This window comes from Anolis carolinensis, chromosome 2, assembly GCF_035594765.1.
Source record: "Anolis carolinensis isolate JA03-04 chromosome 2, rAnoCar3.1.pri, whole genome shotgun sequence".
Taxonomy (NCBI): Eukaryota; Metazoa; Chordata; class Lepidosauria; order Squamata; family Dactyloidae; genus Anolis; species Anolis carolinensis.
In genome coordinates this window covers 78,185,618-78,203,132 of record NC_085842.1, presented here as the reverse complement: position 1 = coordinate 78,203,132, position 17,515 = coordinate 78,185,618, and the positions used below count along the sequence as shown (strand labels likewise).

Here is a 17,515-nt window from a genome sequence, read left to right as displayed (position 1 = left end):
CTAGAGGGTTGTTATCGTCTTTACCTGTTCCGGAGAGGCCATGGCAAATCATTTCCATGGATTTTATTTCAGATTTGCCTAAGTCTGGGGGTTATACTTGTATTTGGGTGGTGGTGGATTTATTTAGTAAACTGGCTCATTTTATTCCTTGTTCAACCATTCCGGCGGCCCCTACGTTGGCCTTACTATTTACAAAGCACATCTATCGTTTGCACGGAGCACCCGAGGTGATTATTTCAGATAGGGCTCCGCAATTTGTGTCACGCTTTTGGAAACACTTCCATGAGTGTTTGGGGACTAAGTTAAACGTGTCTTCAGCTTTCCATCCGCAAACGGATGGACAGTCGGAACGGGTTAATGGGCTCTTAGAGCAGTATCTGCGTTGTTTTTGTTTAGATCAACCCACGGCTTGGGTAAAGTGGTTACCGGTGGCGGAATTTGCTTACAACAATGCGGTGCACACGTCTAGTCAGCATACGCCATTTGAGCTAACTTATGGTTTTCACCCACGGGGAGGTGTGGCGCCGTCGACCAATGTGGTCTCTTCGGACCCTGTGTACCGCTCTTCGGAAATGGCTGCATTGCATGATGTTGCCCGTCGCTTACTGTTGGAAGCTAAGGCAACGCAGAAGACTCAGGCTGACCGCCACAGGCAGGCAGGGGAGGAGTTGGAAGAAGGGGATTTGGTGTGGTTATCTTCCAAACATATTAAACAGGCTGGGGGAAAGTTTGCGCCTCGGTATTTGGGTCCCTTTCCTATCGTTAAAAAGATTTCTTCTGTTGCGTTTCGTTTGCGTTTACCGTCTAGTTTAAAGGTCCATCCAGTCTTTCATCGTTCACTGTTGAAACTTGATACCTCTAGTCGTCGTGGTGCTATAGCGGAGGGTATCACTGCCACTTCTCCGCCATCGGGGGAGGAGGCCTTTGTGAGAGGGGATAGTGTTATGATTGAGCCTCATGGCTCTGTTACTGACAGACGTGGGCGTAAGACTCCTCGAGAGTCAGATACTCTCGAGGAGCGAGAGAGAAAAAGACTGCGAGACATATTTGCAGCACCATCTGACGAGGAGTCTTTCGAAGGGTTTACGGAGAGAATGGAGGAAGGGCTGGTTAGCTCAGAGGAGGATGAGATGGATTGGACTCGGGTAAGGGAGGAAGTGGGTGCCACTGGCCATGATGGGACAGAAGATGAATGGGGACCTTCAGGATTAGACCCATGGTTTAGCTGGAGGGATGGGACGGGATCCACAGCTGGAGATGCTGTTGGGCGTAGTCAGAGGTGTTCCAGCTCTGACGAGGAAAGTGATGAGGAAACGCCCGGGTTAAGGAGGACAGCTGACAGTGATGAAGATTTGTAACTGGCATAAAATGGGGCTTGGGAGCAATTGCAAATTGCGTTGGGCAAGGTAATCTGGGCAAACGCTTGGGATCCGTGTGTGTGTGGGACGCTTCCCTGAAGACTTGTGTGCTTTCCTGTGCTGTGACGTAAGTTGATTGGAATCCAGGGTCAGACGGCGGGAGGGATTGTGTGGGCATTTGTTTGTGCAAACCTGTGCTTACTCTTATTAGCTTGACCCTCCGTCGTCTTCTTGACGGACGCCATCTCCTGCTTTGAGAACTCGGACTGAACTGACCACGGCTTGTCTTCCCCCCTTCTTGGACTTGGAAAAACTACAAACGTCTGCTTCTGGCTTTGATCTACGGAACGGAACTGGTCTACTCAACTGCTACAATCCTTGGCTGTTTTACTCGTGTTGGAGATCCTGTCTGCTGTGTGTGTGGGGGAGCGACGCAAGTTACTCTAAGCACAGTGTTGGCAGCAGAGAGGAATCTGCTGCCAATTAGTTGCATTCTTTGTATCTTTTGTTCCTTGGCTTTCGTTTCGTTTATACCCAGGCTGACGCAAGCAGTTTGTTTTTACCCGGATTAAACTCCGGTTTAATCCGGTTTATCTTTTGAACATTTACTTTTGCCCCTTTTTGCTCCTAAAGGCAAAAACTGCCTGGCCCTTGTGTTTTACGGGCATTTTTTGAGTTCTGTAATATAATAAACTCTGTTACTTTGAATCTTGTGGCGTTCTGTCCTTGACACCTAACATTGAAATATATGCCCTTTCGGATTTCTTTTTCTAAATTATGGCATTGTAGCACACAGGACAAGTATAATATTGGGCTGTTACAAATAGTGCCAGCATCGTTTGAGAAGATAGCAGGGTTCAAATCCCCACTCATCATGGAAACCCACTGGGTGACTTTGAGCAAGTCATATTCTCTCAGCCTTATAAAAAGGCAAAGGCCTTCTCTCTGAACAAAATTTGCCAAGAAAAACCTGTGATAGTTTTGCCTTTTGTTCTTGATCAGTCTTGATTCATGGCAACCCTATGACTGAAACATTTCCAGAAGGTGCACAACAATATCTTCAACACTAGGTTTTGCAGATTAAAGGGTATGGTTTAATAGAATATATTCATCTGAAATTGGGTTTTCCTCTTTTCCACTGCCTTCTATCTTACCAAGTGCTATTGTCTTTTCTGCAGAGTCATGTCTTCTCATGATATGACCAAAGTATGACAGCCTTGTTTCATCAGTTTGGCCATGTTGATTTGTTCTAAGACCAATTCATTTCTCTTTTTAGAAATCCACGGTGTTCGTGGAACTTTGATAAAAGGGCCACAATTTTACTACACCATTATATATAATTAAATTTAAACCTTCACACATTTCGATATCCACTGGGAATCCTGGAAGCAAACTCCAGTGGATACCAAGGGCCCACTGTATATTTAGACTTTAGGATCTTATCCAGTTCCTTCATAGCTGCCTTTCCAAGTGCTAGTCTTCTTCTGATTTCTAAATGGCAATCTCCGTTTTGATTGATGATTGAGCACAGGTATGGGAAAACTTTGACAATTTAATTTTCATTGTCTACATTAAATTGATGTAAATCATCTGTGGTCATTTTTGTTTGTTTCCTTAATATTCAGCAGTGAACTTGCCTTGACATTTTCTTCCTTGACTACAGTAATTGTTCTAGCTTTTTGCCTTAGGATTGCCAAAAGTCAGAAATTACTTGAAGTTGCACAACAACAATAAAAAGTGGTTCTATTACATTTGGGCTTTGAGTGAAAATCCACAGCCCAATAGATGCTACACCATCACAACCAGAATTTCACAACCAGAATTGCAAATATTTTATCTAACTGACTAAATGTTGCCACAAAAAAGTTAAGCACATGTGAGTTAGAAACATGCTTCTTGGCAGGGGGTTGGACTGGATGGCCCATGAGGTCTCTTCCAACTCTACTATTCTATGATTCTATAAGGAAGGATAGTACAGCAACCAGGGAAGAAGGTGAGATTGGGTTGGATAGAACGTCAACAGTAACAAATTATGGGAAACAGGAGAGAAAATGAAGAAACAGCTGCCAGTTAGCCAAAATGTATTGGAATGGGTGGGTGAAAGAAGAGCCACTGGAAACAAGCACTTCTAAATATTAACTTTTAAAAACTCACCTTTTATTAAAGGCAAAGGAAGCAATGATAAAAATAGTTGAAGATTTAAAGGAAGACGATCATTTTAATATCATACTGTTTGAAAGCGAAGTCCGTAAATGGAAAGATGGCATAATTAAAGCTACTCCTGAGAATGTGCAAGAAGCAAAGTATTTCATTGGAAATATTACTGAGAGTGGACGTAAGTGCTAGACATGAATTGGCAAGCATTTCTTCAGAGCATATAAGAAGAAATATTTTTACATTTACTTTTTTATTGCCTTACATTTTTAAGTTTTTATGTGCAGAAATCATGGGGCGAGATCTGGTTTGATGATGGTGAATTTCCACCAGCATATGTACAATGAGGTCTGGGTGCTGAAGAGGGAAGCCAGACAAGGGAACTTTCTTAGTGCAACCCAATGACCAGTCAGTAGCAGTTGGGGCAGAGCTATTTCTGTGTAGCAACCACTAAGCTGCTGAGTAAAACTATTGTTTGAGAAGGTACTGGATGACCCGTATGCAAGAATGGAAAAAGTAAGCCCTTTAATCCAGAAATCAACTTAGGATGCATCTGCACTGCAGAATGAATGCAATTTGACACCACTTTAATTGCCATGGCTCAATGCTATTGAATCCTGGGGTGCTATATTTTTAGAAGGGCTTTCTCTGCCCTGTGATGCTTGTAGTTCACCAAACTACAACTCTCACAATTCCATAGCATTGATCCTTGACAACTAAAGTGGTGTCAAACTCTTGAGTATTCTATTGTGTAGATGCATCCCGAGAAAGTAAGAAAAAACAAAATAAGCCTATACACAATCCCTCCTGTAATATGTTCAGTCCTGTTACTGCTATTATGTATCATTTTCCACTGATGTGGGACTGATCCCATTACATCCAATATCAATACTAAGCAAGTATTGATGTTACTAGTGCTGGAGATATTCTATTGAACTAAATTCAACCAAGTGTTTGTTTCTTCGCACCCTTCATAATACAAATTAAGTCATGGTTTCTCTGTTGCAGTAACAAATTTTAATGGTGGTTTAATGGCTGGAATTGAGATGTTGAATAATGCCCATAAATTAAAAATTGTACCTGAAAGAAGTGCCTCCCTGACTATCATGTTATCAGATGGAGAGGCCAATGTAGGTGAGTGTTTGAACAACAGCTGAAATAATCTTGAACAACAGGTAAAATGATTTCAGTGTGATGTTACCTGATGTGGAAAGGAGTGATCTGAAAATCTCTACAAAACACACACACACACACACACATTCATTCTAATTAAATGCAAAACCCACTGTGGCTCTCCAGGCTAGAGTATTTTCCACACAAGCAACGTAGGAATTCTCTGATAGACAGGTGCTTGTATAAACACAATGGCAGGTGGCTGGCATCCAATCATAGAGTGTTGATCACTACCAATTGTACATTTGACAGATGGGACCATCTCTATGTCACTTGCTATTTCAGGAAAAACATGTTATTTTGGTTTATATCCCACCTTTTCCCCAATATGAGACCTGAAATGGGTTCTGAAAAAAGAAGTTTCCCTATCTGTTCATTTTCAGATATAAGTGCAATGAAATAATCTGACATACTACTTCATCAGTAATTTGCAGCTCTTTGATTATTAAGAAATACGTCCATTCAGGCTATAGAGAGATTCTTCAAGAACAACAACACAAAAGTAAAACTATGACCCAATCATTAAACTAGCATCATTTAAAACAAATCTTGGATTAACTGAAGCAAGGTCATTTTTTAAAAGCAGAGAACAAACAGGCATTTCCAAGCACCAGTCCAGAACACCAAATGCTTTAAGGGAGAGCAGGTAAATTTGTCATATGGATCTCTTCAGCAAAATGTCTGCTTGACAGGTACATCACCCTTATATGTACCCCTTGGGGGGACCTGCCTTGAGTCCCCCTGGGGTAAGAAAGGCGGTATATAAATATACTAAATAAATAAATAAATTATATGGCATCATTTAATTTGACAATTGCATTGCTTGTAGATTAAAGAAAAGAAAACATTATCTCTTCAATTATACCGTCATTTCATTACTGCTGTTATTTATCTTAGCCCAAAGGAGCCCCCGCTGGTTCAATGGGTTAAACCCCTGAGCCGGCAGGACTGCTGACCTGAAGGCTGGGTTGCTGACCTAAAGGTTGCTGGTTCGAATCCTCTGTAAGCTCCAGCTCCCCATGCAGGGACATGAGAGAAGCCTCCCACAAGGATGGTAAAACATCAAAACATCTGGGCATCCCTGGACAACAGACAGCCAATTTTCTCACACCAGAAGCGACTTGCAGTTTCTCAAGATATTCCTGACACATACAAAAAATCTTAGCCCAGCCTTAACAAACGTAGCTTATTGATGCTCTAGGACAAAGAAGGGCAAGGGGTTTGGGGCCATTTTCCCATGATGCACTCTGATATGCACCAACATATCTGGCTCTGCAATTTGATTGAAAATCATTCTATTTTAAAATTTGTTTTCATGATTTGATGGTTATAGGAAATATTGAGGTGGTGATGGTGGCAAGGGATCAAAATGGTTAATATTTTTATGCCAGTTTAAAAATTCTTGTTTAAGAATTCTTGAGGTGTTTGTTTGAATTTTGATAGTTTACCATATCTCAAAAATGTATATGGATGGGTGAAAAAAGGTTATAGCCATTTCAAAAAAAAAAAAAGCCAATGTAAGTAAATTTCAGAAGTCTTCACTTCCCCATTTCCCTCCCCAGACTTCCCTCACTGTTATCCTATATGTTAATCCTGTTTTTAATTTGTATGTATGTCTGTTTGATTATCACTTGCCCCTTCAATAAAATTTATTTAAAAAAGAAGAAGTCTGAATGTCCACTTTCTTGAATCTTGATTCAGGATCCATGTTAAAACAGATTAGATCCTGGATGCCACTCAAACAATTCAGCATCTAGTCAGACCCCAACAGGAATATAGCTCTGGCTTTAATATTAGATTTCATTACTGAATAAATTAAAATGTCGAGTTAACCATAATGAATCTGTGAACATACAATATACAAACTACACATAGGCTACAGAAGCAATGAGAAGGATTGCTCAAACTATATTATTTGGGTTCTGTTTTTCCACTTCCCCTGTTATTAATTTCCAGATGTTAAAAATGTAATTGGTCTTTTAAAACATTTTGGTAGAGTTTTCCTCCATGTTATTTTGTCAAAGTGAAATGCAAAGTTAAATTGATATAGCTTCTTCCATGCAGGTGAAACAGATCAATTTAGAATTCAGGAAAATGCAAAAAATGCATCCCAAGGAAAATACCCTTTGTACAGTCTTGGTTTTGGATATAATCTTGACTATGGATTTTTGGAAAGATTGTCAAAAGTGAACAATGGTGTGGCTCGCCGTATCTATGACGACTCTGATGCAGCCTTACAATTACAGGTAATTCTAATTTTAGACAGGGTATTCTTAGCAAGTTATCTTTACACAACCAGGGTTTTGCCAATATTTATGACATTAACCCAGGAAGTATTAAGTACTTTCAATAGAGCCCTTATTCCCAGGTCGCATCGCTCTTTGGTGCATCTCGGTCCCACTGAGCCCAACAGTCTTTGCTGGTTACTATTCTATTCTCTAACCTTCAGAGTATATGTTTGAATCTTTAGGCCCCTCCAGCATCAGACAGGATCTTGGCCTATAATAACATGAAATATAGCCTTCATTTGTTATTTTTTTGAGGCCTCCTTCCAAGAGCCCGAGACAGGGCTGAGCCTCTATACCTCTCCTGAGAGGCCTTTCAGGACTAAAGGGCGGGGCTAGGGGTGGGAGTGGGGCCTCTTCCCAAGAGCCTCTATATACCTCTCCTGAGGCGCTTGTTAGAACACGGGGCGGGGTATAGAGTTTCAGCCCCATCAGGCACTTGGCAAGAAGCCCTTCCCCCTCCTCTAGCCCCGGCCCCTGTGTCCTGGCAGGCGCTGCAGGACAGGGATAGAAGCTCAGCCCTACCTCAGAGCTTGTAACTCCGCCCATCCCAGTCCTGGCCACCTATTTGTGGCCCCGCCCACCTCCCCCTCCCCCTCCCAGCCCTGCATCTTGGACTAGGGGAGAGGCTCAGCCCCGCCCTCTTGAGCAGGAGCTACGCCCACCCCTCTAAGCCATGCCCCCCTTTCATGGGGCACAGGGTAATATTTTTTCTGGAAAGAAGGCAGTAGGCCAAATAAGTTTGGGAATCACGGCTGTACACCTTACTGCTGTATGCCTTTAAGTTGATTCCAACTTATGGCAGTCCTAAAATGACCCTCACACACAGTTTTCTGGTGTTAAGACAGTGTCTCATCCAAGGTCACTAAGTGGTCAAGTGGGGAATTGAACTATGGTTCCCAGAGTTGTAGTCCAATCCTCAAACTACTACACTATGCTGACTCAAGAGTAGTCCTTTTGGATCTATATTGTATTATTAATGGAGGAATTTACTCATCCTTCAATTATTGCTTGATAGGAACTACTCTCGGTGGGACTTTACGGAGTTAGGGTCTTATGTTATTTGTTAGGAATACAATATACCCCCCCCCCCCCAAATGTAAGAAATGCAGTTTTTTAAACTCTGATACTTTCTGTCCTTATTTTGCTCTCAACAGATACATTTGTATTACTGCTGATAGTTATTCTAATGTTTTGTTTGTAGGGTTTTTATGATGAAGTTGCCAATCCTTTGCTTACTGACGTAGCATTAGAATATCCTGAAAATGTCATCTCTGACGTGACTGAAAATAATTTTAAACATTATTATGATGGCTCAGAGCTTGTTGTGGCCGGACGAATTACAGACAATGATTTGAACAGTATTACGGCAGAGGTGAAAGCTCATGGAGTGAGTATTAATCTGACTGTCAAAGATGTGCGAAGAAGAATAACTGAGAAGTTATTACAAATTACATAAAATTTACAAACAATAAAGTTGAATCTATGAAATGTGGTTTGCTAAGGACTGCTGAGATTTTAAATGCCTCAAGTGAAAAAAATGCTATTTCAAACACATTGTGGTACCCCTAACACTTTGTCCAAAAGGCAGAACTAAATTAGCATTTAGTGAAACGCAAGTGCACAAAGTTCAGTGGATAGCTGCAGCTGCAGCTTCACTAGTGGGGAGTAGATTGTACTAGGGACAGGGGGAGGGGTGTTGGCACTAAAATGAGTGTCCATAATGTTTTTGTGCAATGTTTCAGTAAATTTGGGTTGTTGTGTGTTTTCTGGGCTGTATGGCCATGTTCCAGAAGTATTCTCTCCTGACATTTCATCCACATCTATGGCAGGCATCCTCAGAGGTTGAGAGGTATAAACACACAACAACCCTGTGATTCCAACCATGAAAGCCTTTGACAACACATTTTCAGTAAATGTATTTTAATAAAAATATATCTCGTGGTGCAGCAGGTTAAACCACTGAGCTGCTGAACTTGCTGACCAAAAGGTTGGCAGTTCCAACCCGGGGAGTGGGGTGAGCTCCCATTGTTAGCCCCAGCTTCTGCCAACCTAGCAGTTTGAAAACATGCAAATGTAAGTAGATCAATCAGTACCGCTTTGGCGGGAAGGTAACGGCACTCCATGCAGTCATGCCGGCCACATGACCTTGGAGGCGTCTATGGACAATGCTGGCTCGTTGGCTTAGAAATGAAGATGAGCACCAACCTCCAGAACAGGCTATGACTAGACTTAATGTCAGGGGAAAACCTTTACCTTTACCTTAGTTAGATAACAACAGCATTTTTTTGTAAGCCTAGCTTGCATGTACTGTATCAACAGAGTTACAAGACTACAACTCTAGGCTATATTACATTTTTGAATCTTTTAATGCACATGCAATTTGGTCAGAGCTATTATTATTACCCTGTTACAATGATGCATGTGCAGATGTGGTTTCATCTGCACGTGCTATAAGCTCGGACTGTTGTTTTCATATCTGCTAGGGTTTTTTTTTTGTAAAGAAAATAGTTGTCAATTTTGTTGCATTTTCTGGTATTTGAGCAACACTATTGTGGTCTGGTCTGGTATGGGAGGAGGTTGACACTATGACCCATGACACTAGACACTAGGTGATCCTATTCCTGGTGGCACCACTGAATAGCGGAACTTAAAACTGTGATTTGGCAGAATTCATACTAACTTAAGAAGCAAATTAAAAACAGTACATATTTTTACCTCCAGTGTATATATAAGAAAAAATCTAAGCTCCGCTTGTTTAGATTACATGAAAGAATAACTGGTAATTATGGAATACTTGGTCTTGTAAGAAGCAAATCAGTCTTATAAATGAAAATGAAAACCCAGTAGAGTTCACAGTAGTGGCCACACATCCCAGCCCTAAAAGCTATGTGTATATTGCTAAAAGATTAGTAAGGTAAAGGTTTTACCCTTACGTTAAGTCCAGTCGTGACCGACTTTGGGGGTTGGTGCTCATCTCCATTTCTAAGCCGAAGAGCCAGCGATGTCCGTAGACACCTCCAAGGTCATGTAGCCAGCATGACTGCATGGAGTGCCGTTATCTTCCCACCGGAGCGGTACCTATTGATCTACTCACATTTGCATGTTTTCGAACTGCTAGGTTGGCAGAAGCTGGGGTTAACAGCGGGCGCTCATTCTGCTCACGGGATTTGAACCTGGGAGCTTTCGGTCTCCAAGTTCAGCAGCTCAGCGCTTTAACACACTGCACCACCACCATTATTATTGTACCATTAAATGCATTTTATGACACTGAATTTCTCCTTAAGGCGCTTAAGGATCTGACTTTCACTGAACAAGCAGATGTTGAAGAAACAGCCAAAGCTTTTGAGGAGCAAAAGTACATATTTGGAGAATATATTGAGAGACTCTGGGCTTATCTCACAATTCGGCAACTTTTAGAGAAAAGGTAATGAAGGGTCTTTTCAAATGAAAACAATACATACTCATTTATTTTGTGTACTCTGACATTTGGTCAAATAGTTCTCAATTCAACTTGCAGCAACAGGTTGTAGTAACTCTCCTTTCCTCCCTACTTCTCCCTCACCCTCTTTCTCCAATATTTACACATAAGTTCTTTTGCTGATAGCAAGCGGAAAGCAGAGTGTGTTTCCCTTTCAGCTGGAGTCTAATGTTCTTCTTGTGTAGTTCCCTTTATACCTTCCTTCTCAGACTGATGTATGTGGCCAGCTATTGTTTTCCTTGGTCTGATTTTCTGCCCAGGGAGCTAAAATATAACTTCACATTGGTGATATGCAGTGGTGTCTTATAATGAATAATGAATAGAATTATTGTTAAAATGCCAACATCTAAATATTATCTAATATTCTTCTATTTAGCTCCATAGCAACAGGATATGAAAAGGGAAACCTCACTGCTAAAGCCTTGGAGATGTCTTTGAAATATAAGTTTGTGACTCCTTTGACATCCATGATAGTCACAAAGCCAGAAGACGATGAAGAACCAGAGGTAGTTGCTGACAAGCCTATAGAAGGTAGAAACTTTGTTCCATAAATAATTAAACCTTTCTACTTTTAGCAGTTTCTCTTTGTTATGGAGAAATACCCCATTACTAACACTCCTGCCATACAGATCAAATCCTATCCAGCAGGGGGCAGAGCAAGATAATGTTTCAGCGATTGCTAGACGCCCATCAGGCAGTTTTATGGGTGATGTTGTGGGCATCCATCTTCCTGTGTTATTATTAGGGCCCTGATCTAGTTCATGCATCCTCTTTACAAATAGCGCTGAGAGATGTTTGATGAGCTATTACTCTAGCTCCAGACCTTTCTTCCTGGATAGGTCTGGACCAAGGCAAAAGGACTGTTTGGGGCACTTCATTTCTTCCAACATGACTGTAACCTAAAATGGCTACTTCTTCCCAGGGTTATCAGCATCCTCCAATTTCCCTTGACCCTTGCAAACTATAATGATCATGATAAGTGCTTCTTTATCCTGTGAGATCTCAGGAGATTCTGGAATATTCCTACCAAGAAGGTAATAGAACATGACAGGACAGTTTTAAATATGTATTTTGTTTTACAGTCTTTTGATCGGCCTGCGAGCAATAGCTAGTCTTACAATATTTGCACTGTAAGAACAATGCAGAACAGTGTGCTTTTCTTGCCAGATCTCAGATACAGGAGGCCTTCGAGCTCTCTTTTGACACATGGCAAACTGATACTGGTCAAAAGCTCCCCAAGGTCTTGAGATCAAGCTACAGTAGAGTCTCACTTACCCAACATAAACGGGCCGGCAGAACGTTGGATAAGCAAAAATGTTGGATAATAAGGAGGGACTAAGGAAATGCCTATTAAATGTCAAATTATGTTATGGTTTTACAAATTAAGCACCAAAACATCATGTTTTACAACAAATTAACAGAAAAGGCAGTTCAATACACGGTAACGTTATGTAGTAATTACTGTAATTACGGATTTAGCACCAAAACATCGCAATGTATTGAAAACATTGACTACAAAAACATTGGCTACTAACAAATTAACAACAAATACAGATCAATTGCATAAAATGAACTTATACCCTGTTTCCCCGAAAATAAGACATCCCTGGAAAATAAGACCTAGTAGAGGTTTTGCTGAATTGCTAAATATGAGGCCTCCCCCGAAAGTAAGACCTAGCAATGTTTTTTGTTTGGAAGCATGCCCGCCAAACAACACCAGAGCATGCAGGATTGGTAAATGTACGTACCATAGAGTCTTGTACATGGAAATAATGGTAGTAACAAGAAATTCTTGATAAGATTCACAGTTTGTTTGGCTGTGCTGGTTTGTGATGACAACTACTGTACAGTATATAATAAATGTTCATTTTTTGTTCAACAATAAATGTGAATTCTTCTTCATGGAAAAATAAGACATCCCCTGAAAATAAGACCTAGCACATCTTTGGAAGCAAAAATTAATATAAGACACTGTCTTATTTTCGGGGAAACACGGTAGTAACAACATTGTCAGAAATTAAATCCGTAAAAAGTTCAGTCCTTGCTGCCTAGAGAAATAGCTGTGGATCTGGCTGGGAGGCAGACTGTGTTGGATAATCCAGAACATTGGATAAGCGTAGGTCGGATAAACGAGACACTACTGTACCACTATGTTTCATAAAATGAGATTAGCAAACCTCACTTGCACCTGTTTAGATACTGTAAAAGTGATATAACTCAGTACTGTACTTGAGAGGGGTGAATTAGTAGCATCAAAGTGGCTAGGGGTTGGTCTTCAGTCCCATTTAGTGGGAAATTAACTATATTTGCCTCTTGAATATCAGAAATACTTAAGTCACTAAGAATAAGAACTTTAATCTTTAGATTCTTAAGACTGAAATCTAATTTAATCACAATTGCGGTTGTCATCCATTCCCCAGCCCACGTTGCTAGAAACACCAGGGAAATAGTTAACTCCTGTTTCCTATTTATTGTAACAAGAACCTTCACCAGAAATTCAGAATCTGCAAAAATGAAACAAAATATTTGGGTAAGTGGAGGGGAACATGAACACTTTATGGGGAGTGATGAAGGACACAGACACTTGCTCAGACTAGTTTACCCTGTGACTAGTATATACCCTGGACAGAGAGGAACATTAAGAACTATTCTTTCTTTGAGGCTCTGGTCAAAGTTAAGGACATTTAGAAGAGAAGGAATTGTTTTGCTTGAACTAGTTTCTAGATGCAAGAGGCATAATTATATTTGCCTAGATACTTGTCAACCAGCTGATATGTACTATCAATATTATGCTTGCTAAGGAAATTTTGGTGTAAAATGTTACAATAAATTGGTGGAAAGACTAATCTATCTTCTTCTCATTTTATTAAACCTCCTTGAAAACAGCTGAAGGTAAGTCCCATTCTATTTATTTTGGAGTTCGGTTTATTAGTTTAGGACTTGATTATTGAAAGATTTAAAAACAATATTTGGCAGCTCATGCAAGAGATCTTTATGTACATAGCACAGGACTATTTAAATAAACTGTTTATTGGTAAAGCTAACATAAAAGGAATTCACTTTTTTTAGCTTTTTTTGTAAGAGCCTGGAAATGTAATTGAAAATGGCACTTCTAAGGACAGCATTGCAGTGCTCTGGTTCAGTACATCTGAAAACCTGCCATATTCCTGCCAAAAGAATGGTAGGAAGGAAGGAGTGGCATTTGCTGTCTTTCCTACAGTTTTTGACATTGTTGTTGACATTTGTTTTTACTTTTTCTCTTATTTCTCACAACAGAAAGGGAATTGTTTAGTAAGATCTAAATATTCTCTTCACCTTGGCTGCTCACATGCTCAGTAGAGCTCCCTTGGCTGCCCCGCTCTTTGCTATGTTTCCACAGTCAAATAAAGACCTTTAAAAGTGGATTGTTCATATGGAAACAACCATTAATAATGTGCTTATTCATGGTGTTTTCCCCCAGTGAGCATACTTTTAATCATTCTTAATTCCATAATAGTTGCATTCTGTTTTAATTTTGGTATGATATGTATTTTTAGCTGTATCATCTAAAAGGAGAAGGATATCATATCAGGAACTATAAAATTACATTTTACTTTAATCCATTAAATATAATTTACAATTGTTGCTTTCTTTATTTGGGAAAGTTGCATTTTTAAATGTCAGCATTATATTGCTTGGTTGCGTGGATCTGAAGATTCATTTTAATCTGGCCCCTCATGCCCATGCAGATGAGAACTCCCATATTATCAGCTTACATCTGCACATAATACAAAACAGTACTAAATCATAATGTAAGAAACGGGTAACGGCTTAGCACAGGGCAGAGTGTGTAGGTAGTCAATTTTCATTTAAGTTTAACCAGAGTTCCTTTCTTTTCAAACAGCAGGCAGGCATTCCCAGTACAGTGCTCCATCAACTCCATATCATTATTCTAGTGGTAAGTTTTTTTTTCAAATTGCAGAGAAATACTGAAGTAACTAAGAGCATTTAATAAAAGTGTGATTAATTTAAGTTAAACTTACTATGGGTATCTGCAGGTTCTGAAGAGCTTATCAACAGAATTTTGTGATGGTCTTTTTGGTGACAGAGCATTCCTGAATCCTTTTTTTATTATTTCCAAATTGAGAAAAATATCCCTTAGAATGCAGAAGAAACTGTGAGTCCTTTGTGAAGATCTGTTATTGAGATAAAAGCAAGGAAACTTATGCTGGTGTCAGGATTTGTCTTAAAGAATCTAAGTTATTTAAACATCAGAAATATTTCTGCCAATATCTTCAGCTACAAGTTTCTTAATGACAACTGACTTCTGCTTGAAACTGCCATTAGAAGACATGTCAATAAATAAACTATATGCTATACAATAGGCCCTCCAATTTTACGAAGTTAGGATTCTCTAGGTCCTCCAGTTCAACTATATGGCAGCAGTCAACCATAGGGTCACACTAGAGGAATTAGACAATTTTAGAGAGAACATATTCCTCAAACTCATGAATAATAAACCCAAAATGTGAAGAGCTAAGGGTATTATTCACACACTGATTTCTCACCTATTTTTCAAAAGTAGGGAATTGCTCTTAATCAGAATGAAGTAGTGAGAAAAGAGATGCCCTTCCCTTGTTTCCTTTTCCCATTTAAGTTCAATCTCCCAAAGCCAAAAGCATCCATTCTGAGAGGAAGTGGGTAGGATCCAACCTTGGGCTTTATCTGCACAAGCCTAAAACCCCATGAATACACACTTGAGAGGAGTATCCTGGAGTTATAGATTGAAACCAGATTTGCCCCACTTTGGGAAAAGTCAGAGGATGCTTTGGGACAGTCTGGACAGTGAATTGGCCCTGCTTTGGCTCAATCTGCTGTCCATATGGGATACTCAGTACTTTTCCCTCTTATTTTTAAAGAAAGTACTTTCCCCTGCATTTGGACTGATTTATTCCCCACTCGATTGACTCGTGTGGGACTATTTATTTATTTCGAACTCCACCATTCTCCTTGGATGGGATCCAAGGCAAGTAAAGAAAATGGTTTGAGAAAAACAAGAAACAAGAAAATGGTAAATATATTATAATTCCTCCACTTCACACACACAAGAAATTGAGGTGGTAACCTGCTGAGGAGTAGGAGGCTGTGGCAGTCATGTCACTCTCAATGAACTCACTGGAATAAGGATAAATTGTGGTTCAGCAAGATAAAAACATCTTTATAAAAGATGGCAGCAGTATATTGATGTTCAATTTTGTTTTGCAGTTGATGGAGATCCACACTTCATTATTGCAGTGCCTCAAAAAGAAGATGCCCTTTGTTTCAATATTAATGAAGACCCAGGGGCAGTCTTAAGTTTAATAAGTGACCCAGTTACAGGTGAGTATTTTCTCTTTGATCAGGAAAAGGTAAAGGTTTTCCCCTCACATTAAGTCTAGTCGTGTCTGACTCTGGAGTTCGGTGCTCATCTCCATTTCAAAGCTGAAGAGCTGACGTTGTCAGTACACACCTCCAAGATCATGTGACCGCCATGACTGCACAGAGTGCCGTTACCTTCCCACCTGAGCGGTACCTATTGATCTACTCACATTTGCATGTTTTCAAACTGCTAGAGTGGCAGAAGCTGGGGCTAACAGCAGAAGCTTATCCCGCTCTCTGGATTTGAACCACCAACCTTTCGGTCAGCAAGTTCAGCGTCTCAACGGTTTAATCCACTGCGCTACAGGGAGCTCCGTTACATAGTATAGTCAGGCATATATTCTGAAGTACCTTATAGTGAAAGCACTGGGCCTGAACACCTAAAGGCACCCAATCTGTCTGATCTTGGAAGTAAGTGAGGCCTTGGATGGGAGACTGCCACTGAGGATACATCTACATTGAAGAATTAATGCATTTCGACATCACTTTGAATGCCATGGCTCAGTGCTGTGGAATCATGAGAGCTGTAGTTTGGTGAGCCACCAGCATTATTTGAGAGAACCCTAAAGATCTTACAAAATGTGAACTCCCATGATCCCATAGCATTGTGCCGTTGCAATTAAGGTTGTTTCAAACTGTATTAATTCTACAGTCTAATGGCACCCTGAGTACCGAGTGCTGTAGACTATATTTTGGAGGGAGGAAGTGGCAAAATCACCTCTGAGTATTCCTTGCCTCTTTATTTGGAGAATGATTAAGAATAGAAGTTAAATTTGTTATAAAGCTATCAAATATTTTTTTAAATTTTCAATGAATTCTAGTGCAACCAAATTAAACTGCAGATTTTTCATTATCTTCATGGCTTGTATGGAATTTTATGAAGATAACATTGCTTAACATCATTTGCCCTTAGGTATTGTGGTCAATGGACAGCTCATTGGTGAGAAGAAAAGCAACAATGATGTAAGAGAACAGAATACATATTTTGGAAAACTTGGGATCGCAAATATCCACCGGAATATAAAAATTGAGATCACCACTGAGCAAATCATTCTTCATAATGGTGTAAAACGTACAGCATTCAGTTGGCTTGATGAAGTTATCTTGCAACAACCCAGGTAAATTCTTATGCCAGAGTCCTTACGTATTCCACAGGTGTGGGCTTTTTTTTTATTCAGGATAAAGCTTTCTTCGTTCTGTTCAGCTTCTTCTTTTTCTCCCCACCTAGTCTGACTCTAGTCATCAAACGAAAAAAGAGCATGGAGGTTTCAATGGACAACGGAGCAAAATTTGTTGTTATTTTGCATCAAGTATGGAAAAAACATCCCCTGCACCGAGATTTCCTAGGATTTTATACACTGGATAGTCACAGACTGTCTCAACAAACTCATGGATTGCTAGGTAATAACTTATCTTTAAAAACGACAATGCATCTTTGTAAAGCATGATTCCTTATATTAAAGGACAGGCACAAAGGAAAAAATTAAGTTTCCCTTGGAAGTTTCTCACATTGGTTTTCAGGCAATATTTATTTAATGAAAATATTTTGCAGAGATGCGATTCCTCAACTGAAATAGAGAATGAGATTCTTCACTGCTTTTATATCTGTGCAGAATTCACTTGTGTCTAAATGTTTGTTTGTTTGCCAAAATTGATATTTTCTCTAC

General features: G+C 40.0%; 1 protein-coding gene across 1 annotated transcript in view; it reads left to right on the top strand.

The window, feature by feature from the left end:
* LOC100553109 (inter-alpha-trypsin inhibitor heavy chain H3) overlaps window positions 1–17,515 on the top strand; it is a 42,265-nt gene that overhangs the window by 23,039 nt on the left and 1,711 nt on the right. Inside the window, exons 10-19 of the mRNA XM_062970029.1 lie at window positions 3,525–3,693; window positions 4,521–4,646; window positions 6,750–6,931; window positions 8,175–8,360; window positions 10,258–10,397; window positions 10,828–10,982; window positions 14,314–14,388; window positions 15,696–15,809; window positions 16,762–16,966; window positions 17,077–17,249. Of these exons, the coding sequence (XP_062826099.1) occupies window positions 3,525–3,693; window positions 4,521–4,646; window positions 6,750–6,931; window positions 8,175–8,360; window positions 10,258–10,397; window positions 10,828–10,982; window positions 14,314–14,388; window positions 15,696–15,809; window positions 16,762–16,966; window positions 17,077–17,249 (1,525 nt within the window). The remainder of the gene's footprint in view (window positions 1–3,524; window positions 3,694–4,520; window positions 4,647–6,749; window positions 6,932–8,174; window positions 8,361–10,257; window positions 10,398–10,827; window positions 10,983–14,313; window positions 14,389–15,695; window positions 15,810–16,761; window positions 16,967–17,076; window positions 17,250–17,515) is intronic.